The sequence below is a fragment of the Triturus cristatus genome, chromosome 12 (assembly GCF_964204655.1).
Source record: "Triturus cristatus chromosome 12, aTriCri1.1, whole genome shotgun sequence".
Classification (NCBI taxonomy): Eukaryota; Metazoa; Chordata; class Amphibia; order Caudata; family Salamandridae; genus Triturus; species Triturus cristatus.
The window spans coordinates 23,288,130-23,313,841 of record NC_140595.1 but is presented as its reverse complement, the minus strand read 5'-3'; the positions used below and the strand labels follow the sequence as shown (position 1 = coordinate 23,313,841).

Here is a 25,712-nt window from a genome sequence, read left to right as displayed (position 1 = left end):
CGCTGCAACTAAAACGGATGAAAAGGACTTCCACAAGTAAGAGGTCTACATCTGGCGGACTTGGAGAATCCATTGGAATGTTCTACTCAAACTGCAGGAATGGGTTTGGGGAAGTCCTTGAATTCACCTATTACAATCCAAGATCGCAACCATGTAAATCTAGGAAAGCGGTCGTGCAATCCCAGTATTCCAGAATTAGACGAGGTTAGGGATAGGAATGATGGGCACCCAGGGCGGGTGAGTCACTTAACTCCAGACGGATATGAAATGTGGGTGCAACTGGTAGCTGGGGTTCCCTTGAGAAGGACTGCTCCTCTAAGCTCTCTTTTGCTGTGTCCCCCTCAGGCCTTTCCTCTCAGCTCTCTGCCGAAGAAGCAGCCCACGGTGCTGGTGATCTGCGGGCCGGAGCAGAATGGCGCCATTGGGCTGGTCTGCGCCCGACACCTGCGGATTTACGTGAGTATGGCCCCCGGAAGGTGTAGCCCTCTTTGTCTCGTTGTTGGTCTTCGCTTGTTGCCCGTTACTTCACAGCGCCCCTCACTGGCGATGCCTGGTAGGTGCGCTTTAGGGTGGAGGCGTAGAGCGGCAACTACAGGGGGCGCCTTGGCTTTAACTGGAGCAGGAACAGATCTTTGGTCGATGAGGGAGTGTTGATGGGTGAATGTATCAGTGAATGAGCGGGTTAATGGACTGGAAGGGAAAGGGTTAATGGAGAGGGCAATGGAGGGAAAAATGTTTGAGGTAAATTATTGTCTTATAACCTTCTTATATTTAGTTTGGGATCCCTAGTTATGAAGTTACTTTATGGGGCAGGGGTTCTAGGAGGCTGTTGTAAACCTAAACATTTCCCTGTTAGAGAAAAACAAGCCTTTTATGAGCAGCACCCGGTCCATGCCAGATACTGATGCACACCCTGCCGCGCTGCGTGCACGGATGTGCGTTTTACCACTGACGTCACCCATCGTCCATTCTAAAGTGTGTACATGCCCCAGGGCTGGGGAAGCGCGTGGCCCTTTCCACTGCTACAGAACAGAGCAGGCGCCTCACCCTTTATTTACAACGCGGTTTGTGATGGTGAATGCTCAGTACACTTGTCTTCTTGGCGCTTTCCACCACCGACCGCTCTACAGACCCGTGTCTTCTCCCCTTACAGAACTACGAACCGACCATCTTCTACCCCAAGCGGTCCCAGAACTGCCTGTACCAGGACTTCACCACGCAGTGCGAGAAGATGGACATCCCCTACCTGTCCTACCTGCCGACAGAGGTGAGTCGGCGGGGGCAAGCCCACGTCACAGGGCAATTGGGGGGGGGGGGGGGTCCCCGGGACACCAGTCCATGGACTCTGGGCGCTTCCCCACCCACGAAACCTTGCTTTGCCTCCCTTCTCTGGAGTTTACTGATATCTGCACACTAATCCCGGCCTCCTCACTTGGACAAATTGTGTGAGCCTGGGCATGCTTGATCTCACAGCTCCAGAATTCACCAAAGTGGAAATATTAGGAGTGCTTAGAAATTGACTGCAATGCTGCTGGGTGCTATAACAGGGGTCAGTGTCGCTGGGACGGGGCCTGGGATGGTAGCTGTGTAAGATGCACACCCTAACCTCCTGCATCAGAGGCGTTTACACCTCCCCTGGCAGCGCCCTCTCGAGACCCCGTCTGGCCAGTCTGCGTGTGCCCGGCAGAGGCGCAACTAGAGCCAAATTTCGGGGGGGGCTGAGCAAAAATTTCGGGGGGGGGGGCTGAACTTTAAGCAATCAGCAGAGTGGAGCTGCAGGGGCTCTTAGAGGGGGTGAAACAACAGCAAGGCCTCATTAACATGCAAATGGTCTTTTAAAGACCTGTGAAGGACTCGGGTGCGGCTGCTTTTTTGCCCGGGAAGGTGTCTCATCCCGGGCTGCCACACACGACGGGGGGGGGGGGGCTGAAGCCCTTTGAGTCCAATGGGTGTTGCGCGCCTGGTGCCCGGCAGGGGCAGGCCCTTGGTTTCACTTCCGCTCTGGGGCTCTTGCCTGGCACGGCTTGAAGCAGCTTGAATAGTGTGACGTGGCCTCTCTCTGAACAAGTCTGTGCTGCCAGGGGCTGGTAGAAACCTCAGTGCCACCCTCCCCTGGCAGCCTCGGGTGCCTTCTGGAGGCAAACTTGGACGCAGCAATGTCTGCAGGCGGAGTCTGTCCCTCTTCGCCCACCGGGCGCTCAAGCTGTCTCAAGGCGCCTGTCCCTCCGGGTCCACTGAGAGCTCAGACTGTCTCAAGGCGCCTGTCCCTCGGTGCCCACCAGGTGCTCTGCCTGTCTCAAGGCGCCTGCCCCTCTGGGCACACTGGGCGCTCAGGCTGTCTCAAGGCGCCTGTCCCTCTGGGCCCACTGGGAGCTCAGACTGTCTCAAGGCGCCTCTCCCCCCGGGCCCACAGAGAGGTCAGACTGTCTCAAGGCGCCTGTCCCTCCGGGCCCCCTGAGAGCTCAGACTGTCTCAAGGCGCCTGTCCCTCTGGGTCCACTGAGAGCTCAGACTGTCTCAAGGCGCCTGTCCCTCCGTGCTCACCGGGTGCTCTGCCTGTCTCAAGGCGCCTGCCCCTCTGGGCACACTGGGCGCTCAGGCTGTCTCAAGGCGCCTGCCCCTCTGGGCCCACTGGGAGCTCAGACTGTCTCAAGGCGCCTGTCCTCCCCGGGCCCACTGAGAGTTCAGACTGTCTCAAGGCGCCTGTCCCTCCGGGTCCACTGAGAGCTCAGACTGTCTCAAGGCGCCTGTCCCCCCGGGCCCACTGAGAGTTCGGACTGTCTCAAGGCGCCTGTCCCTCTAGGCCCACCGGGCGCTCAGGCTGTCTCAAGGCGCCGGTCCCTCCGTGCACGCTGGGCACAGAGTGACTCAAGGCGCCTGTCCTTTCATGGGCGGCGCTTCTGAGCCGTGGACACGTCTCCATATAGGTAACGATCTATGTGACTTGCGTACATTATATAACAAATGCACGAGAAGAGAGGTGCGTGCATTTTTTTTATTAAGTTCTAAGGGTACTTCTAATAAAAATATAAAAAACAAACCTGCCGACAGAGAAGGGATGCAAAGACATTCAGTAGCGCGTAAACACAACATAACATTTGACACGTGATGCGGCTGAAAGAGGAATGGTCAGCAAAAAATGCAGCTTCCGAAAAAAACACTTCTGTGTAAACAGCCGCCCGAGAGCCCCCCTAACACCCCCGCATCCTCCGGCCCCAGATACAATTCGGCGTCTACAAGAATAATGCTGACCAGCGGCCCAGCAGGAAATGCAAAGCAACCCATGAAAAAACATTCACACAAACCCACACACTGCAGGGAGCCGTGACCAGAGGGAAGCCAGGAGAGCATAGATGGATCATGGCAGCCCATCCAGCCTCTAGCGGCACCCTCGCCTGCAGCCCATCCAGCCTCTAGCGGCACCCTAGCCTGCAGCCCATCCAGCCTCTAGCGGCACCATCGCCTGCAGCCCATCCAGCCTCTAGCGGCACCCTAACCTGCAGCCCATCCAGCCTCTAGCGGCACCCTAACCTGCAGCCCATCCAGCCTCTAGCGGCACCCTAACCTGCAGCCCATCCAGCCTCTAGCGGCACCCTAACCTGCAGCCCATCCAGCCTCTAGCGGCACCCTAACCTGCAGCCCATCCAGCCTCTAGCGGCACCCTAACCTGCAGCCCATCCAGCCTCTAGCGGCACCCTCGCCTGCAGCCCATCCAGCCTCTAGCGGCACCCTAGCCTGCAGCCCATCCAGCCTCTAGCGGCACCCTAGCCTGCAGCCCATCCAGCCTCTAGCCGGCACCCTAGCCTGCAGCCCATCCAGCCTCTAGCGGCCCCCTAGCCTGCAGCCCATCCAGCCTCTAGCGGCACCCTAGCCTGCAGCCCATCCAGCCTCTAGCCGGCACCCTAGCCTGCAGCCCATCCAGCCTCCAGCGGCACCCTAGCCTGCAGCCCATCCAGCCTCCAGCGGCACCCTAGCCTGCAGCCCATCCAGCCTCTAGCGGCACCCTAGCCTGCAGCCCATCCCGTAGCCTGCAGCCCATCCAGCCTCTAGCGGCACCCTAACCTGCAGCCCATCCAGCCTCTAGCGGCACCCTAGCCTGCAGCCCATCCAGCCTCTAGCGGCACCCTCGCCTGCAGCCCATCCAGCCTCTAGCGGCACCCTAGCTTGCAGCCCATCCAGCCTCTAGCGGCACCCTAACCTTGAGCATATCCAGCCTCTAGCGGCACCCTAGCCTGCAGCCCATCCAGCCTCTAGCGGCACTCTAGCCTGCAGCCCATCCAGCCTCCAGCGGCACCCTAGCCTGCAGCCCATCCAGCCTCCAGCGGCACCCTAGCCTGCAGCCCATCCAGCCTCTAGCGGCACCCTAGCCTGCAGCCCATCCAGCCTCCAGCGGCACCCTAGCCTGCAGCCCATCCAGCCTCCAGCGGCACCCTAGCCTGCAGCCCATCCAGCCTCTAGCGGCACCCTAGCCTGCAGCCCATCCAGCCTCTAGCGGCACCCTAGCCTGCAGCCCATCCAGCCTCTAGCGGCACCCTAGCCTGCCGCCCATCCAGCCTCTAGCGGCACCCTAGCCTGCCGCCCATCCAGCCTCTAGCGGCACCCTAGCCTGCAGCCCATCCAGCCTCTAGCGGCACCCTAGCCTGCAGCCCATCCAGCCTCTAGCGGCACCCTAGCCTGCAGCCCATCCAGCCTCTAGCGGCACCCTAGCTTGCAGCCCATCCAGCCTCTAGCGGCACCCTAGCTTGCAGCCCATCCAGCCTCTAGCGGCACCCTAGCTTGCAGCCCATCCAGCCTCTAGCGGCACCCTAACCTTGAGCATATCCAGCCTCTAGCGGCACCCTAGCCTGCAGCCCATCCAGCCTCTAGCGGCACCCTAGCCTGCAGCCCATCCAGCCTCTAGCGGCACCCTAGCCTGCAGCCCATCCAGCCTCTAGCGGCACCCTAACCTTGAGCATATCCAGCCTCTAGCGGCACCCTAGCCTGCAGCCCATCCAGCCTCTAGCGGCACCCTAACCTGCAGCCCATCCAGCCTCTAGCGGCACCCTAGCCTGCAGCCCATCCAGCCTCCAGCGGCACCCTAGCCTGCAGCCCATCCAGCCTCCAGCGGCACCCTAGCCTGCAGCCCATCCAGCCTCCAGCGGCACCCTAGCCTGCAGCCCATCCAGCCTCTAGCGGCACCCTAGCCTGCAGCCCATCCAGCCTCCAGCGGCACCCTAGCCTGCAGCCCATCCAGCCTCTAGCGGCACCCTAGCCTGCAGCCCATCCAGCCTCTAGCGGCACCCTAGCCTGCCGCCCATCCAGCCTCTAGCGGCACCCTAGCCTGCAGCCCATCCAGCCTCTAGCGGCACCCTAGCCTGCAGCCCATCCAGCCTCTAGCGGCACCCTAGCCTGCAGCCCATCCAGCCTCTAGCGGCACCCTAGCCTGCAGCCCATCCAGCCTCTAGCGGCACCCTCGCCTGCAGCTTATCCAGCCTCTAGCGGCACCCTCGCCTGCAGCTTATCCAGCCTCTAGCGGCACCCTCGCCTGCAGCCCATCCAGCCTCTAGCGGCACCCTCGCCTGCCGCCCATCCAGCCTCTAGCGGCACCCTCGCCTGCAGCCCAGCCAGCCTCTAGTGGCACCCTAGCCTGCCGCCCATCCAGCCTCTAGCGGCACCCTAGCCTGCCGCCCATCCAGCCTCTAGCGGCACCCTAGCCTGCCGCCCATCCAGCCTCTAGCGGCCCCCTAGCCTGCAGCCCATCGTGCCTCCAGCGGCACCCTAGCCTGCAGCCCATCCAGCCTCTAGCGGCACCCTAGCCTGCAGCCCATCCAGCCTCTAGCGGCACCCTAGCCTGCAGCCCATCCAGCCTCTAGCGGCACCCTAGCCTGCCGCCCATCCAGCCTCTAGCGGCACCCTAGCCTGCAGCCCATCCAGCCTCTAGCGGCACCCTAGCCTGCAGCCCATCCAGCCTCCAGCGGCACCCTAGCCTGCAGCCCATCCAGCCTCTAGCGGCACCCTAGCCTGCAGCTCATCCAGCCTCTAGCGGCACCCTAGCCTGCCGCCCATCCAGCCTCTAGCGGCACCCTAGCCTGCCGCCCATCCAGCCTCTAGCGGCACCCTCGCCTGCCGCCCATCCAGCCTCTAGCGGCCCCCTAGCCTGCAGCCCATCCAGCCTCTAGCGGCCCCCCTAGCCTGCAGCCCATCCAGCCTCTAGCGGCCCCCCTAGCCTGCAGCCCATCCAGCCTCTAGCGGCCCCCCTAGCCTGCAGCCCATCCAGCCTCTAGCGGCCCCCCTAGCCTGCAGCCCATCCAGCCTCTAGCGGCCCCCCTAGCCTGCAGCCCATCCAGCCTCTAGCGGCCCCCTAGCCGGCAGCCCATCCAGCCTCTAGCGGCACCCTAGCCGGCAGCCCATCCAGCCTCTAGCGGCACCCTAGCCTGCAGCCCATCCAGCCTCTAGCGGCACCCTAGCCTGCAGCCCATCCAGCCTCCAGCGGCACCCTAGCCTGCACCCTATCCAGCTCCTGAAACCTCCCAGCATGCATCCTATCCAGATCTAGAAAACCACTCCCTAGCCTGCACCCTATCCAGCTCTGACAGAATACCCTAGCCTGCTCCTACCCAGCTCTGATAGCAGCCCCCTAGCCTGCACCCTTTCCAGCTCTGACAGCAGCCCCCTAGCCCGCACCCTTTCCAGCTCTGACAGCAGCCCCCTAGCCTGCGCCCTACACCCTATCCAGCTCCTGAAATGCCCCAAGCCTGCACCCTATCCAGCTCTTAAATGCAGCCGCAGCCTGCACCCTTTCCAGATATAACTCCCACCCAGCCCGCAACCTTTCCAGCTCTGAAATCAGCCCCCGTAGTGTGCACCCTATCCAGCTCTTGAAAGGAGCCCCCTAGCCCGCAGCCCAACTAAGTCTGAAAGAAGTCCCCTAGCCTGCACCCTATACCGCTCTTGAACCCCCCCAGCATGCATCCTATCCAGATATAGAACCCCCCCTAGCCAGCACTCTACCCAGCTCTGACAACAGCCCCCTAGCATTTACTCCATCCAGCTCTTCAAAGCAGCCCGCAGCCTGAATCCTGTCCAGATATAGAAAGCAGCCCCCTAGCCTGCAGTCCATGCCCCCTAGCCTGCTGTCTATCCAGGTCTGACAGAAGACCCCTAGCCTGCATCCTTTTTATCCTATTCCCCTATATCTTTATCTCATGAATACCGAGGCTGCCTGGTCTTGATTCCACCTCACGCCTCTTACTTCCACCTCCCCACACTTCCTGTCTCTTCATCTTTTTTTTTTTTTCCTTTTTCTAACTATTTTGTTTTGACTTTATGAGAACCTATATACACCAGCCAGCATCAGGTAACACAATAAAAGGCAAATTCAAACACAAAGTGGGAGAAATATAAAAGCTAAATACATTGTGTGGGAAACAGCCAGAATAGTCATCAACAAAGTAAAGACTACGTTATTCAGTGTTGAGGAGAGCGACGTGGTGAGAAACAAGTTTTAACAGATCTAGAGTGTCCTTGCTGCAGATTGGAGCATATAAATTCTCCCAACTTCCACGGACAGAGTAATTCCACAGTCATACGCACATACACTCATCATACGCTAGGGCCCATCACACTAACATTCATTCTATTACTCTATCCACACTGAATATACGAGAGAACTCCTAAATCAATCTGCATCCAAACTGAGGTCAATGCGACCTAATTGATCAGTCTTGAGTCATGATTTAAACAATAAGAACATATCTGGAAACTCAATAAATGACAAGGAAATAACCACCCGACACTGTGATTCAAACAAAAGGTTATTTTATCTAAATTAGTTCAAATGAAAGTCAATCAATAGCAAATTATTATTCTCATAGTTACCTATTCTAGCTAAATGTCAGGACAGGTCTCTCAAAGTGTCTCTCGAGTCGCCGTCCTCTCGATCAGCATCGATCCTCTCGAGCATAAGTTCGGGAAGAAGTGGCCTTAGACCCTCTCTAGTCTAACAATATTTATAGGAAAATTCACACATTAAAAGTTACAAACAAGCTCCAAGCGTCCGTTGAGCAGAGCGAGCAGGAAAGGATGTTGACTCGCAACATTTAGAAAAAACCTCCGCTCTCGAATATCTCAAAAATAAAAACACGAAAGAAGGAAGCACAAACTCAAAAATGCAACATTCATGGATGCTCTTCTCCGGAATATAGTGAAGCCACTGCAAGATTATCAAATGTTCATTGTGGCTACTGTTCCTTCCCAAGGATAGCTGGAGTCGAGCCCAGAACTGCTGTCCTCACGGAAACTTTTAATACAAACAGAGGCCGAGGTCAGGTTTTCAACCGTATTCAGCGAGGCCTCTCTTCGTATTTCATCTACTCAAATGCAGGCTGTAAATATCGGCCATCTTTCACTAGGCCAGAATGGACAATCTTAATTAAAAGAAACACAAAACAACGTTACTACATCGTAATGATTATACAGTGTCAATTCCCACTAATACCCTTATGTGTATGTAATTATCTAGCCATCTGCAACATAAAGAAGCATTAAAAGCGTATTATTTCAAAGCGCAAACACATAACAAATAGCACTTTAGCCACACATATTTAATTAATTTGCTCACCAACTTAGTTCACCTATTAATTAAGCCATGCAATTGCAATCCCGCGTGTAATTTTCTCATTAGTTAGGTTGATTAGTCAGAAGCTTGACAAAATTAATATCTAGTAATTAATTATTAATAATCTTAATTATGACAAATAAAAATATATGCTGATGATCGGTTTTAAACAGAAAACCCTGCTCCCAGCATCCTCACTATCAAACGCAGCCGCCATCCAAATCCGGATTGGATCCGTGTGTGCGTCCACCTCCATCCCTGTGACGCGTTCTTCACCAGCATCCTTTCCAACATGCTGATCTTCAAAAACTGCAGTCACCACATCCATGGGTCGGGGGTCACACTAGAAAACCAGGAACGTGCCAACGCAAGTTCTGCCAGGGAGATTGCAAAAAAATATAAACCCGCTAAATGTGGAGGGATGGCCGGCGAGTGCCACAAAATGATCAATTTCGACTCCGTCACCACCCGGAGATTTGAGATACTATACATCTTACCAAAGACCATATCCCAATGGAGTCGCAGAACAGGACCAGAGGCAAAGCTGTGAACCGCATTCGCGCCCTCGAGGAAACACCGAAAACGGCAACCGTGCCCCCGAAGTTTCATAGCAAAGAGGCACTAATGGAACTCATTGATACACCCAAAATGATGCACCTTAACACGTGACACATCAAGAACCGATTGAGCCAAAATATTGCTAGGGCTCAAAACGCCAGCCGTAACTACTGTATCAAGGAGGCGAATCCACTTATTAGCACTGCCCTGGAACGGATCCGCCGTGTGTCCTGAGAATGTTGATAAATTATCTTATATATCGAGTCAATATTTCTGTTTGCTGGAGCCTTTGCTACTAGCTCTAGTAAAGAATTGGCTGAGCACCGGATTTCATGTTCCTTAAGGCTAGATAAGTGTCGAACTTGAGGGTATCTATAAAAACCAGTAAAGGGAAGAGAATACCACTGCTGCAACTTCTCAAAGGAAAGAAGAACTCCACCTTCAGAGTTCACCCATGGTGAAGAGTCCTGACTTCTCCCAGCTCTCTTGACTCATTATCTCATGAATACCGAGGCTGCCTGGTCTTGATTCCACCTCACGCCTCTCTCTTCCACTCCCTACATTTGTCTCTTCCTCATGAATACTGAGGCTCCCTGGTCTTGATTCCACCTCACGCCTCTCTCTTCCACTCCCTACATTTGTCTCTTCCTCATGAATACTGAGGCTCACTAGTCGTGATTCCACCTCACGCCTCTTTCTTCCACCCCCTACACTTCTTGTCTCTTCCTCATGAATACTGAGACTCACTAGTCTTGATTCCACCTCACGCCTCTCTCTTCCACTCCCTACACTTCTTGTCTCTTCCTCATGAATACTGAGGCTCCCTGGTCTTGATTCCACCTCACGCCTCTCTTCCACTCCCTACATTTGTCTCTTCCTCATGAATACTGAGGCTCACTAGTCTTGATTCCACCTGACTCCTCTTTCCCCCAGAAATAGGGGCACTGCGGCACAGCTGCACAGTGTGGAGACCTTCCCCCCTTTTAGTTACTGTTTTTACCCGCCCCCACACAAAAATGAATAATGCAGATTTCTTGTGGCATGAGGTAACTTCCTCAGCCATTAACAATTACAATCAGATTGAACAGTTCTTTAACTATTAAAAAAACATTCAAGCTCCAGGCCTCAAAATCAAAAGTCTAAAAATAAAACAGGTGTTTGATTGTGTCAATTAAATGTCTGCTTACAATTAATGAGCGCGTTCCAACTGATTGTAATTGCTATGACATGCTCTTCCCCAGAGGAAGTTACCTCATTCGAAATACAAACCATGCGCCCCTCATCCGTCTCTCAGCGATGCCACCACCCTGTCTCACTAGTGCACAAGTGTCACATACATAACCCAAAGGCAAAGGAAGGCCAGAGCGGTCGACCTCGGAGCTGGGGAATCAAGTTTGAGTCTCTGGAGGGACGCTCAACATCCTGTGATTTTGGGCGAATCACTCCCCGGGCATAACACAAAACAGAAAAAAATTAATGTGCCCGTCTGTAATGCAACTGGTGCTCATGTAAAGTTCAACTTTTGAATATGTTTTATTCTGGCGATTTCAGAAACTGAAGCTACAAATCTCTTACTGTAAATACCCACATAGCCTGTGCACTCAACATCTGCTGGGTTTTGTCATTGTTTGGTTTCTATCACATGTGAAGTAGAATTATTGACTGTAGTCTGGCCACAGCAAGGGTCAGTGACTAAATTGCAAAGCGTAAGTGCAGGGCCCAGAGTTTTTCTAGGGCGCCCTTTGCTGGTTCTGGAGTAGCGAATCCTGAGGCTCCCTGGTCTTGATTCCACCTCATGCCTCTTTCTTTCACCGCCCTACACTTCCTGCCTCTATCTCATGAATACCGAGGCTGCCTGGTCTTGATTCCACCTTACACCTCTTTCTTGCACCACCCTACACTTCCTGTCCCTTTATGAAGGAATGAATGACACAACTTAGAAGTGCACAAATACCCGGAGGCGTCTAGGCGCTGTACAGATCAGAAGGGAGCAGACGAGAGCGGGGTGCGAGAAGATCATTGGTTTAATAACCAGGTTTTGAGGCTCTTCTTAAAAACCGAGAGTGAGGGCGCTGTTTTTAGTTCAAGTGGCAGGCGGTTCCAATGAAGAGCTGTGATTCTGAAGAAGCTTCACCCCGCCCCCAAGATGCGCGTTTGAAGGGAGCAACCCTCAAGAATACCGAGGCTGTCTTGTCTTGATTCCACCTCATGCCTCTTTCTTCCACCCCCTACACTTCCTGTCTCTTTATCTCATGAATACCGAGGCTGCCTGGTCTTGATTCCACCTCGCGCCTCTTTCTTCCACCGCCTACGCTTCCTGTCTCTTTATCTCATGAATACCGAGGCTGCCTGGTCTTGATTCCACCTCACGCCTCTTTCTTCCATAACCCTACACTTCCTGTCTCTTTATCTCATGAATACAGAGCTTGCCTGGTCGTGATTCCACCTCACGCCTCTTTCTTCCACCCCCTACACTTCCTGTCTCTTTATCTCATGAATACAGAGCTTTCCTGGTCTTGATTCCACCTCGCACCTCTTTCTCCCACTCCCCTACACTTCCTGTCTCTTCATCTCATGAATACCGAGGCTGCCTGGTCTTGATTCTGTCCCATGCCTCTTTGTTCCACCACCCTGCACTTCCGGTCGTTTTATCTCATGAATACTAGACAAAATGTAAATTACACAGGGTCTATTGGTCTCTCTACTCCCCATAGGACCTGAGCTGATATTATACCCTGACTGGCCACTAGGTGTCGCTGCTGAAATGGGGGATGCTGCACCTGTGAAATCAGTTTTTCCGCACACCACCCATGTCGCAATAGGATGCGCTGTGCTCTGCATTCTAAGGTGGTACTTGATTATGTTATGTGCTGTTATGTTTTGAATGCACAGCTACACATCCTCAGACCTGGAGCAGTCCCTGTCTAAAACCCGCACTAGAGGCAGCTGTTGAATGAACTGATTACTTGTAACGGGGCCACTCCTCTGAGCCCTGAATTACTTTCAATGGAGGATTCTTGTGAAAAGTAATCTACGCAAGCAGCTGAATGAGCTTTAAAGGCCATTTGAAATTATACCAATTTTCAAATCTTACAAAAATGTACTCAAAAACCGCCCTCTCCCAAAATCTGTACATTGAGGGCGCGATCAACTGGTTAGATTTACGCTCACAAACCAGTATCCGTGGGTACAAGTCAAAGAAGCTGATTAACAGGAGTAAACTCTGCGTGCATTTACTCCCACAGACTAAACCTTGAAGTGAGGACAACCCGACCGCGGTGTAGAGTTTCCGCTGTTGGATATTTACGATTAGGGCAGGAAAAAGGGCCATTCTCATCCTGGTGTCTGGCGTATCCATCCTTTTAACACCTGTACATGTGCTGCAGAAAAAAGCTGAAGTGAGGGTGATTTCAAGGCTGGAGAGGGAAGGAGACACCCCCTCCTCACACAGTGTGGGGGAGGATTTTAAATAGGTTTATGCACCTTTCAGAAAAACTTACTCCTGAAGCATGTCCGTGTTGCATAGGTTTCGTGGCGGCGGAGTACGCCTGGAAATGTCCAGAGGTTTCCACGACTACTCCGGAGGGTTTTTGTGCACTCTAAGAAGTTGGACATCTACTCAAATCGTTGGAGTAAACCTACAGTGGGTACATTTCTTTATTTTTCTAGAAAACTTTTGTACATTCGTCCCAAACCATATCCACGTCGCTTCCGCTTCCTCTTCAAAGCAGTCGCTAGGGTTCACAACTCAAGTGAAATACTCCAGTAAATTACTCTCCGATATTGGGTCACTGTGTCTGAGTCCCCTCATGACCCTTCCAGTGGCCTTCCTTGTGTGCCTTACACCCTGACCTCTCCCTCCGCTCTGTGTCCTTCCGCAGGTGCAGCTCATCAACGACGCCTACAACATGGTGGTGGACGCGATTCTAGGGCTGGAGTGTGCGGCCGGGGAGGTGAAGGAGCCTTACTGCAGCATCCTGACCACCTTGAAACTCATCCGCATCCCCATCATCAGCCTGGACGTGCCGTCAGGTGAGGAGCGGACAAGGTGCTACCCATCAAGGGCTAGGAGCCGCCAGGTAACTGAGTGGAAAGGAACAAGGTGCCATTGGCTGAGACACATGGGTACCACCCACCAATAGGTAAGAGCACACAGGTACGGTACACCCAGGCTCTCACTTAACAATGGGTCGGATCCATGCGGAGAGTGAACAGCTGCGTTAACACCCAGAAATCGCTGATAACTGCATTGTTATGGATGGAGAGGTACCGCCAACCATCAGCTGAGAGCCACATGGTCACTAAGGGGCCTAGGTACCGCCTGCATGCACTCAGCAACCGAGGTATCTCTAAGCATCAGGTGAGAGCCATATGGTCACTAAGTGGCCTAGATACCACCTGCACGCACTCTACAACTGAGGTACCACTAAGCATCAGCTAAGAGCCACATGGTCACTAAGGGGCCCAGGTACAACCACCAACAGACAGCTGAGAGCTGCATGCACTCAGCAACCGAGGTACTACTAAGCATCGGCTCAGAGCCACATGGTCAGTCAGTGGCCTAGGTCCCACCAGCGTGCACTCAGCAACTGAGGAACCACTGAACATCAGCTGAGACCAACATGGTCACTAAGTGGCCTAGGTACCACCAATAGACAGCTGAGAGCCACATGCGCTCAGCAACCGAGGTACCACCAACTATCATCTGAGAGCCACATGGTCGCTACGTGGCCTAGGTACCACCAACAGACAGCTGAGAGCCACATGCCCTCAGCAACCGAGGTACCACCAACTATCATCTGAGAGCCACATGGTCGCTACGTGGCCTAGGTACCACCAATAGACAGCTGAAAGCTGCGTTCCCTCAACAAGGGAGGTAGCACAAAGCATCAGTTGAGAGCCACACAGTGAGAGCGAATGAGGTTCCTTCTTTAACAGCTCCGAGGACGTAGGTGGTCCCCACAATCCATTTTTCATTGGGTTTTTGTTCAGTTCCTTGGCTTTCTCGTTGTCTTGGGTTAAACAATCTCCACTCTAGGGTGGAAACACAGACTCGTGTACATATGGGGTCTTTTGTCTCCTGACATTGCTCCCCCGCCACACCTGGGCTGACTTCTCAAAACATTTGGTGTGGCTAATCTGTCAACTGCCCGTGCCACTGATTTGCCCTGATGCCACCCCTAGGTGGACTTCTCAGGAACTGTGCCATGGCTGGTTGAGAACTGGCCAGTCCCATGCCATTCTGCTCTGCCACTCCGCGGGCCCTCCTGAGATGCTATGACGTACCTGCTGGTTGCCCCCGTCACTCTTGGGTGGACACCTCAGAGTTCATGCCTTGGCTGGTTGCATAACGCCCGCACCTCCATGGACTCCTTAGCCATAAACTGTACCTGGTAATATTATGGTTATTCCCCATTGCTCCACGGTGGACCCATTGGAATGTGTTGTACAAAGTCCATTCATATAGGTTGCTCCCGGCAGCTCCTTGTGACCTCCACGATTAGTTGTCTGCTGTCCATCCCAAGGGATGCCCTGCGCCACAGCTAGGTGGACTCCTCAGGCACGTGCCTGGTCACTTTATGGTTATTCCCCATCGCTCCACAGTGGACTCATCAGAATGTGTTGTACAATGTCCATTCATATGGGTTGCTCCTCGTCGGACGTACCACGGCTGGTTGCATCCTTTCCAGTGGCTGTGGGCTGGCCCCGCCACACCTAGGTGGACTCCTTAGCCCAAGGGCCATGATGGCTGTCGGGGCGCTCGGCCTCACGTTAATGCCATCTCTAGAGGTGGTTCCTTGTTACACCTGGAGCATGCACTGCGGCTGGTTCAATAATGATTGATTCTCTGTGCCGCACACCCTCTAATAGTCGTGCAGTATGTATGTGTAACCCCCCCCCCCACCCCCCGCGGTGCTCTGCCGCACAGTGTATGTGTGTGTGTAAGCCCCCCCCCCCCAGGAGCTCTGTCGCACAGTGTATGTGTGTGTGAGCACCCCCCAGGAGCTCTGCCGCACAGTGTATGTGTGTGTGACCCCCCCCCCCCGGAGCTCTGCCGCACAGTGTATGTGTGTGTGAGCCCCCCCCCCCCCCCGGAGCTCTGGCGCACAGTGTATGTGTGTGTGAGCCCCCCCCCCCCCCCCCGGAGCTCTGCCGCACAGTGTATGTGTGTGTGAGCCCCCCAGGAGCTCTGCCGCACAGTGTATGTGTGTGTGACCCCCCCCCCCCCCGAGCTCTGCCGCACAGTGTATGTGTGTGAGCCCCACAGCGCTCTCACTGGTCCGCTGGCGGCACGCCGCACGTGCTGCGGACAGCCTATATACATACATCTACAATCACACACACTCCCCATTCGCGCCAACTCAAACACCATAAACGCCGCTGTACATTTATGAAAATCCCATTTGTAGAATGAAAGGGAAGCGGGGCCCTCCGGGCTGGAGGTTTATGGCCTGTGCGCGGCTACTGTGCGAAGCGGGCGGGGGCCCCGTGGTGGCCCCCACCCTGCGCTGGCAGACTCCTCTCAGGCTTACAGGGTCGTCCCTTCCAAGAGCCGTCCACCCCCTCTCACCTTGGTCTACACCCTTCGCGTGCCGTCCCAATCCCGTGAGCCCCCTCCATGCCCACGAGCCCCTCCCAGGCCAGCAGCAGCCCCCCCAGGCCTGTCAGCACTCCACCTCATCCCGGTCAGTCCCTGCCGGTCAACCCCTCCTTGACCTATGAGCCCATGGGCCCTACAGCCCCATCCATGCTCTTCCAAGCCCACCACCCTCCTCCAAGTCTGTCAGCCCCTTACCCAGACCCATGAACCCAATCCAATGTCCGCCAGGTCATTCTAGGTCCATTCGTTTCTTTCTTGGCCAATGAGCCCAGGTCCTTTCTGTCAACCCCCTCCATAGCTCACCAGTTCCCATCAAGGCCCATTTGCCCTCCTCCATAGCCTGCAGGTCCCTTCGGGCCTGTTAGCTCCCTACTTGGTCCACCTGACCCTAATCAAGTCCATTAGCCTTCTCCCTGGCCACCATCCCCGCTCTAGGCCCATTAGCTCCCTTCCTGCCCGTCAGCCGCATCTAGGCCTATTAGCCCCTATGTAGCCTGCCAGCCCCCACCTATGATCATTAGCCTCCTCCAAAGTCCCCAGCTTCCGTCTAGGCCCATTACTTCTCTTTCTGCTCCACCAGCCCTGGTCTAGGCCCATTAAATATCTCCCTGTTCCACTAGCATCTTCTAGGCCCATTAGCCCCTTCCCTGACCCACCAGCCCTACCTAGCTCCATTAGCCCCTTTCCTGACCTGGCGGCGCAGTCTAGACCCATTAAACCCCTCCCTGGCCCGCCAGCCCCATCTAGGCCCTTTCATCCCTCCCTGGCTCACCAGTCCTGTCTAGGCCCATTAGACCCCTCCATGACCTGCCAGCCTGGTTTTGGAGCACTAGCCCCCTCCCTGGCTCACCAGTCCTGTCCAGGCCCATTAGCCCCCTCCCTGACCTGCCAGCCTTGTATAGGCCCATTAAACTCCTCCCTGGCTCACCAGTCCTGTCTAGGCCCGTTAGACCGCTCCATGGCCCACCAGCCCTACCTATCCTCATTAGCCCCCTCCCTGGCCCACCAGGCCCCTCCTCCAGGTCCAATAGACACTTCCCTGACCTGGCAGCCCAGTCTAGACTCATTAAACCCCTCCCTGGCTCACCAGCCCTGCCTAGGCCCATTAGCTCCCTCCCTGTCCTGCCAGCCCCATCTAGGCCCTTTACACCTCTCCCTGGCTCACTAGTCCTTTCTAGGCCCATTAGACCCCTCCATGACGCACCAGCCCGGTCTAGGAGCACTAGCCCCCCTGGCTCACCAGCCCTGTCCAGGCCCATTAGCCCCCGCCATCCCTGTATAGGCCCATTAAACCCCTCCCTGGCTCACCAGTCCTGTCTAGGCCCACTAGCCCCCTCACTGACCCACCAGCCCCGTCTCAGCCTATTAGCCCCCTCCCTGACACACCAGCCCCGTCTAAGCCTATTAGCCCCCTCTGTAGCCGACAGCCCCCTCCGCGGTCTCTGAAGATCCATTCATGAATGGCTCGACGTCGCTCCAGAAGGCGCGAGACATGAGGTCATAACGCAGCACGCACGCGGCTGCCAGCCCCGTCTGCTATACCGTTTGGCTGCCTCTGCAAGGGGAGCAGAGAATTCATCAAATGCAGAAAACAAACCACGGCCCTGAAAATGCAAAGCAAGTGGAATGCGGGCCGAGGAGGCTGGTGCGGTCAGGGCCTCGCCCCGCCCCCCTCGCGCGGGAACCAGTGACAGAAGCGTCAATAAAGCCAGCCGGGGCCCCAATCGCGTCACAAAGCCTGGCTGACCCAAAGCAAATGGTGGCGACTGGACCGGGTTTATGGCTATCGATTTGTGGTGCATCAGCTTAAGCAGTGTGGAGAATATTTCAGCTGGTTCCAGTTGCGCCTTGGAACTGGTTGCTGGCGTCTGGTTGTGTCTATTGGTTTACACCAGCAGAATTTGTGATGTCTAAAAAGCCATCTGCCATAACTGCGTCCAGGAGAAACATACCTTGAGTGGCCCACTCTGGGAACACTTTTTGTGTTCATTAGTGGTGTGCAGGGGGGCGTCTGCCCGCGGGGAAGTTGAGGGGAGTGTCTCTGGTCTCTGGTGGTAGCTTCCTGCCCTACCAGCTTGTGTGGGTAGATCTCTTCCTTAGCCAGGATAGTTGTTGCCAGGGTTCAAAGGTCTTGGATGGAGAGGGGTGAAGTCTGGGAACACGTTTTGTCTTCTCCGTGGTGTTCAGGGGCCTTTGTCTGTGGGTAAGTCGGGGTGAGTCTTTCTGGTTTGTGCTGGTGGTACCTGCCTGTCCTGCTGGTGTTTGTGATTTTTTTTTATATGGGTAGGTTGGGTGTTGCCAGGTTTCGAAAGTTGGATGGGCAGGGACCACCATAAGAGATTAATGTGACAAAAAGACTAGGACTTCACAGAACCAGGAACTCCAGAATGTCTTTACTCCGCTGTGTTAACAAAGTAACAGTGAAGGGAAGGGCTTTTCTGAAAGTAACCACGTAATACGCAGAGATGTACGTCACAATATCATGCTGGAAATATATATATATATATATATATTACCTACTGGCGGTCGCCAGTAGGTAGTTATAGTTAGGACCCCTTTTCCATAGGAAATCCGCAACATTCTATTTTGAATAACTTTGGCGCCGGTCGACGAATCCTCGCGAATTTCTCAAAATAGGTGGGGCGCTACGCTCCGCTCCTACCCTGAAAGTCTCGGGGGGATTCGTCAAGCGGGGGCTGAGATAAAAGGGGGGTCCCAAAACGCGTTTTTCCCATGCATTTTTCCATAGGACCTTTAGACAGGGCTACAGCCCGAACGGCTGAACAGAATTACTAGAAATTTGGCAGAGAGGTAGTCCTCAGGTCAAGGAAGTGCCTTTTGTAGGTTTGGTGTAAATCTGTTCAGTAGATTCTGAGAAAATAGCCTTTAAATCAATATATATATCTGTGGCAGCTTACGGTGCGCTTACCGTGCGCTTACCGTAAGCTTACCGTACGCGTACGGTGGCGTGCGCGAGTGCGATTCTGATTGGCTGTTACATCTAAGTAAACATTCGAATCGGTCGAAACCAGGAAGCGGCGGCCGCCATTTTCTCTCTCGCACTCTGAGGGGGGGGCTGTAAACAAAGGCAAAAAACATATAAAGGGGCTGTTTAGACAGCGCCCATGCACATAGCCATGTTAGTTGAGTCCTCAAAGATCCCCCAAGGCCAAAAACGGTAAATTTTTATTTTTTGAAAATTTCGCCGATTACGCTTACCGTACGCGTACGGTGCGCTTACGCTAAAAATTTTAATAAAAAAAAAAAAACACTCTCTGTGCATGGCATATTATTGTCATCACTTACAAATTAAATGTAACAGATTACCTATCACAAGGAAGCGCATAATATGTCCTCCATGTGCGCACGGTGCGTAACGTGGGCACGCGGTGTGCGTAGCGCACTGCGTGCCCACCTTGCGTGTACGGCACTAACTGCGTAAAGTGGGCGCGCGGTGCGCGAAGCGCACCGCGTGCTCACTGTGCGCGCACGGTGCGCGAAGCGCACCGTGCATGCACGGAACGAACTGCGTTAAGTGGGCGTGCACGCCACGAATGGCGTACAGTAACTTAGCATTTAAAAAAACGTACAAATTCACTGAAAAAACCATAGGTTTCACACACGTTATAGTTAGGAATTAGCATTTAAAAAACCTTGCAAATTCACTGAAAAAACCATAGGTTTCAGACATGTTATAGTTAGCGGAAATTTTACTGATAAAAAACCAATGAAAATCCCCCGTTATAGTTAGTGCAGGCAACTATAACTCACGCGACCGCAATCTTCTGCTGATGACATATGTGTCTTTATGAAAAAAAAATATTTGTAATATATGTATAGCTAAAAATTTATGGAAGAAGACATGGGCAAATAAGTGTCTAAATACAGTATTAGCATCAGCAGAGGATTGCGGTCGCGTGAGTTATAGTTGCCTGCACTAACTATAACGGGGGAATTTCATTGGTTTTTTATCAGTAAAATTTCCGCTAACTATAACATGTCTGAAACCTATGGTTTTTTCAGTGAATATATATATATATATATATATATATATATATATGTATATATATATATATATATGTATATGTATATATATACGATTATACGTGGAGAAGTGTGGCTCAATGATTAGAGCGGCAGACCCTGATGCAGAGGTCTAGCCCGGGACCAGGGTTCAATTCCCCGCCACGGCGGGTCTTGGGCTCAAAAATTCCACGGACCTGATAATTCTCGCCTCGGTGCCATTCCAATCATGGAGTCCCACTCTGCAACTCTGGGCAATAGCTTGCTTAATCTCCACAACGGCCCCCACAACGCTAAGGATGCCTGGCCTCCACCTTGGGGGTGCCCTGGAGTGGACGCCTCACAGGGAAAGCCAGGATGGGTTCCACAGCGGTATTCGTACAAGCGCCTTGAGACCCTTGCGGGTGAGTAGTGCGCTATACAAGTATCAATTTACATTACATTTTACGATTACCACTCAAAGGTGCATTGCGGCACCGAAAGGAGAGACGGACAACTTCTCTTGTGCTGATACTGCCAGCCGCAGTAACGATTTATTAAATCATCAGTCTGGTGCAAAATACGAATAGACGCGTTTCGGCCAACCCGCTGGCCTTGCTCACATGTGTGTATGTGTATGTGTATATATATATATATATATATATATATATATTTTTTATTTCAAAGTAATTTATTACATTTTTCAAACAGGTACATTCGCTTTACCGTTACAGGGTACTAGACACGCTTGGCTGGTGTTGTCATGATTACAGGTAGATGGTATACATGTTAGGCTGTACCTCTTTCTAATGTCTTGTTAGAAGATTAAGGAAAGCTGAAAGAGAAAGAAAGAGAGTCTTGAAGAAAGGGAGGAGATAGTTACAAGAAGAGTACTTTAGCAATGGGCCTAGTCTGGGCTTGTAGCGCTTTGTTTTGCGGACAACCGTCCCCCTCAAGTGATCTCACGGGGGTTCATAGAGGTCCAGATACTCGTCCAGCAATTTCCACATCCCCCTAGTAGCTGGCCTCCAGGGTGAGTTTTGCAGTGCGGTGCTATCTGCGCCCCTGAGGTACGTCACCCAATTGAACCAGCCTTTGTATGACTTCTTAGCTGTATCTTTCCAGTTGGACAGGACCATTTTCACTGTCGAGGTCAGTAGGAGGTCTAGCAGATCCCTGTCATGCTGTGAGTCAAGTGTTGTGGTCATAAACCTGCAATATTGTCATACTTGCACTTACCTCCATATTGTCAAGGTAAGTGGCTATTGAGTAGTATCTATACCTCCCTATGTATGGCTGCCTTGGCGCAGGGCGTCACCATAAATCCCTTCCACTGAATTAATCAAACTGTTGTTGTGGCCGAGACCTGCTTGTTGCTCTCACTTAAAATCAGTACGCCTGGTCGAAATTTTAATTACGCTGGAGGAATGTTGGCGTTATTCCCCTGACACAAAATTAATGAAAATTTTCCAATGACGCCAGTTTGTGTGATTATGAGTAACTTACGCAAAACAATCCTGCAGCCCAGGACAACAAACTTGGCGAGTGTGTTTGGCTCTGCTCTTCGTGTTCTGTAGCACTTAGCACTGTTTTCTTAGCGCAAAATGCATGCTCCGATAATCTCCTGTAAATTTGCTGCAATTTTGCATAATTCCACTACAGCTAATTTTGCGAGTTGCACCTACCCCTAATAATCAGACTTCATTACTCCTTTCCTGCCAAATGTGTGTATTGGCTACACACAAGCATTGAGGCAGCCAATCGTTTTGGGTCATGAAGTGAAATAGTTTTTATTAAACTTTACCTATAGACAACCCAAGTTCATATTAGGAAGCACCCGTGCAAGCTTCCTTCGCTCACAGAACCGATTCAGGACAATAGCAGAAATACATTTTGGTGCCCAGGCATAGAACAGGTGCAAAGCGGCAGCAAAAGCATCCGACTCACACAAAGGAGGTACATCACAGTCGCAAGAATGCAAGCTTCTTTCCCTCACAGAACAAATAAAGCACAACAGTAGTGCAAACTTCCCTCCCTAAAAGATCACAAAACAGCTGTTCAGCACACATTGCCAGTTTTCTTCTCTGGCAGGATGATTCAAAACTTCACCAGCTGTGCAATGTTCCCACAGCACTCAATAGGTGCACCATTAGCTTCCCTCCCCTACAGAACTGATGCAGAATGAGAATAGGGTGGCAAATCTTTCTTTACTCATAGAACGGGCACAGCAACAGCAGCACTGCGGGGACAGGTAGACACAGGTAGGGTTAGAGGGGATTGCGGAACGAACACTATAAAAGGGGGGCGCAGGGGATTCAGACAGGAAGTGAGGTACACAGAGGGCCAGGGGAGGGTGCTTTGTGGGGATGGGCACCAAGAGGTGAGTGTGAAGGGACAGAGGGGGAAGAGGGAGTATAGGAGAAGCGACATTTGATCATGAACCTAAAAGCGCCACGGAGGTGGGCAGCAGTGACCGTGCCAGGGTCAATGACAACGAGGAGAACGGCAGACAGACCTTCTTCCAAGTGACTGAACATATCTACTGAGCTGCAGATGAAGAGACCCTGAGCTACAAGAGACTCCTCCCCCAACATGGAGAGTAGCTGAAACATGCAATACTCAGTGTCATTGCCACTCTCTGGTCCTTAACACAGAAGAAGGACTACGATGGAAACAAGTCCTGCTCAGGCAAAGGAGAGGCTTCAGCCATAAGACGGGGAGCAGTGTTTGAATAAAGACACCCCCTGGGTGATTAGCCACGCTATACAAGTATGACTCGATTGATAAAGAGGGTCAGTACAGCACCATTTTCAAAGACCAGGATTAGCACAGGACGGCAGGGCTGACTTTAAACCAAGCTGTGATGCTACGCGGCAACACACAACACTAGAAGCCACAGCTGCGTCCTACAGGGTAAAGCTGGACACCTACAACATCTACAACCTTTCTCAGACATGCATTTTCCAGTTCTGTTTCTTCATAGCCACAAGCACACAGTGTGGCTTTGGGCTGATATCCCTTCTCAGTGTCAGGGAGCCATAGGCAGTGGGAACTCTACAGGCTGGATGGTGCAGGAGGTCAGAAGCTTTGTAGAAAACAAGAAAGAATGGAAAACTTGGGGATAGCTGGCTGCAATAGTAGTTTTTCGTCTAGTTTTATTGTGCAGCTTTTATTGATAAATTGATGCATGCCAAGAAACAACCATTCAAAGCGCGGATGAGACTGATCCAAAACAGATTTTTCCAAGAACATTTAGCCACCGGGATAATAATAATTCTGCCGTAAACACATTTGAAATGAGGGTTCCTCCTGTCTGGGTAATAGTCTTGCCAGATCAACACGCAAGGGCGCCTAGACCAACAGCCACCTCCCCCGGCAGTCTGGCAAGCGGGTAACCGGAGAAGAGCTGTGGGAGCCTCGAGCATTGTGAGGGCCTGGCGGCCATGAATATAAGTGACCCTGGTGGGGTGAGTTGGTTTCTGGGGCCCCCGGGACTTACCAGCACAGGGCATATTCCTCCTGAGTGCAGGGGATACAGTAACACGGCCACAGTAAAGGAGGAATAGCACATATCTCGGTCCGCCTGACCTCAAAATAGCGGTCGTCATCCCTCACACAGGAGGAGTGCAGGAGGCTTCCCTGTAGTCCCTTGGAGTTAAGGAGGACTGAAGTAAGACTCCCTGTAATGTCGTGGGCAGCTGTGAAGAAGGCACAGGATCACTGATACACGGGAGCATATAACCACTGCCTGACCTTAAGATGGCCGCCAGATGACATTATTGCCTCAAGGGGACCACCATTTCAGGCAGTAATCGTGCCTGATCATCTGACTCTGCACAGAGGGGGCCCAGAGTGCTTCATACCCACATTCCACATTCGATCTTGAGGTAGTGATATCTCCCATCTAATTTGCATGTTTTGAGCATGTTTCTGAGCTGCTGCTGCATACTTTTGGTTTTTCTGTGGATGCTCCCCAAGGCCGGGTCTGTGGTGAGGGGCATGGGGGCCACCATGATCTTTTGGCAAGCAAGTTTTTGAGCCCTCCCTGTTACTACCTGTCGATCCCTTGCCTGACCCCAAGATGGCTGCCACTGTGTTCCCTACCACGTCGTGCTACTCCTCTGAAGGAAAAAAAAAAACTGACTTTGACCAGACCTCAAACTCATCCCCCATTCCGTCCTACCCTTCAGTATACCGAATCTGTGAACCTACCTCTGACCGTGGAGTCCTAGCTTTTTGGCCGATGCCCGGTGGAGCTACTGGATAGCTATAGAGGAGATGGGCTGTGGACTACTCCTTCAGCCGTCACCTACCCAGCCGGACATTAGGCAGACCTTACTTCGTCTCTGTCATACTCTTCCCTCCTTCCCCTTTTACTCCACTCACTTTCTCCTTTACGCTCCATTTATTCCTCCTCTTTGCTCTCTAACTGTTTTTTCATTGAGACCTAGCCACTTGACTGATGCCCGGTGGAGCTACCAGATAGCTATAGAGGAGATGGGCTGTGGACTTCCCCCTCGGCCGTCTCCTACCCAGCCGGACATTGGGCAGACCTTACTTCGTCTCTCTGTCGTACTCTTCCCTCCTACCCCTTTACTCCACACACTTTCCTTTACGCTCCATTTATGCCTCCTCTTTGCTCTCTAACTGTTTTTTCATTGAGACCTAGCCGCTTGACTGATGCCTGGTGGAGCTACCAGATAGCTATAGAGGAGATGGGCTGTGGACTTCCCCCTCGGCCGTTACCTACCCAGCCGGACTTTTTGGCAGACTCTCCTTCGTCTCTCCATCCATCCTATCTCCATCCTTTCTCCCTCCTATACCTTTACCCCACCCCCTTACCCTGCTAAGCTCCATTTACTTCGTCTTTCACGCTCTTGAAATATTTTTTTGTAACTGATGTAATTTTGTGGATCCTTATGTAAAGTGCTCTGATACCTCCAGGTCTAGCCAGCTCTATATAAAACTTAAATAAAAAATAACACTCCTGCCCTTCAATGCGCTATACTCTTTCATTGCTGGGACCAACATAAGGCTTGTTCAATGCACCTCATTCTCGACTCCCAGCTCTGATGATGCAAATCACTACTAGCCCTCTTGTACTACTTGCTACTGTAGTACTCAGACTCACTCACAGCTCTGCCAATGCTCCTCTATCCTGTTCTGAATACACAGGTGCTTAATTTGTGGAGGTGTTTGTTGGTGGTCAACACCTCCACTCATTTTTGGGAACTGGGACTTATTTTTAACATCAGACTTTGACCCAGAAAACCAGAGCAAGACAAGCAGAAAAGGGACAAAAAGAGGAAGAAAAATACATGAAAACTGAAACAAATGGAGAAGGCAGGGATGAGAAAGAATCTTCTAGAGGGAGAGACAAAGTCATAGAGTGCAGAGTTATGAGAGTGGTTGAAGAAAGAGGCATGAGTTGGAATCAAGAGTAGGCATGAGGTGTAATCAAGACCAGGCAGCCTCAGTATTCATGAGAAAAGAGACAGGAAGTGTAGGGTGAGGGAAGAAAGAGGCACAAGGTGGAATCAACCCAGGCAGCTTCGGTATTCATCAGATAAAGGGACAGGAAGTGTACAGTGGTGAAAGAAAAAGGCATGAGGTGAAATCAAGAACAGGCAGCCTTGGTATTCAGGCGATAAAGAGGCAGGAACTGTGGGGCGGTGGAAGAAAGAGGCATGAGGTGTAATCAAGACCAGACAGCCTCGGTATTCATGAAATAAAGGGACAGGAAGTGTAGAGTGGTGGAAGAAAGAGGCGTGAGGTGGAATCAAGACCAGGCAGCCTCGGCATTCAGGCGATAAAGAGGCAGGAAATGTGGGGCGGTGGAAGAAAGAGGCATGAGGTGGAATCGAGACCAGGCAGCCTCGGTATTGACGAGATAAAGGGACAGGAAGTGTACAGTGGTGGAAGAAAGAGGCATGAGGTGGAATCCAGACCAGGCTGC

At 52.6% G+C, this 25,712-nt stretch overlaps 1 protein-coding gene across 2 annotated transcripts in view; it reads left to right on the top strand.

Annotated features, from left to right (window-relative positions):
• Positions 1–25,712, top strand: part of YJEFN3 (YjeF N-terminal domain containing 3) — a 168,134-nt gene that overhangs the window by 139,460 nt on the left and 2,962 nt on the right. For both annotated transcript variants that reach the window (XM_085638407.1, XM_085638406.1), the window contains exons 3-5: positions 346–456; positions 1,154–1,267; positions 13,035–13,185. In XM_085638407.1, coding sequence (XP_085494533.1) covers positions 346–456; positions 1,154–1,267; positions 13,035–13,185 — 376 coding nt within the window. The remainder of the gene's footprint in view (positions 1–345; positions 457–1,153; positions 1,268–13,034; positions 13,186–25,712) is intronic.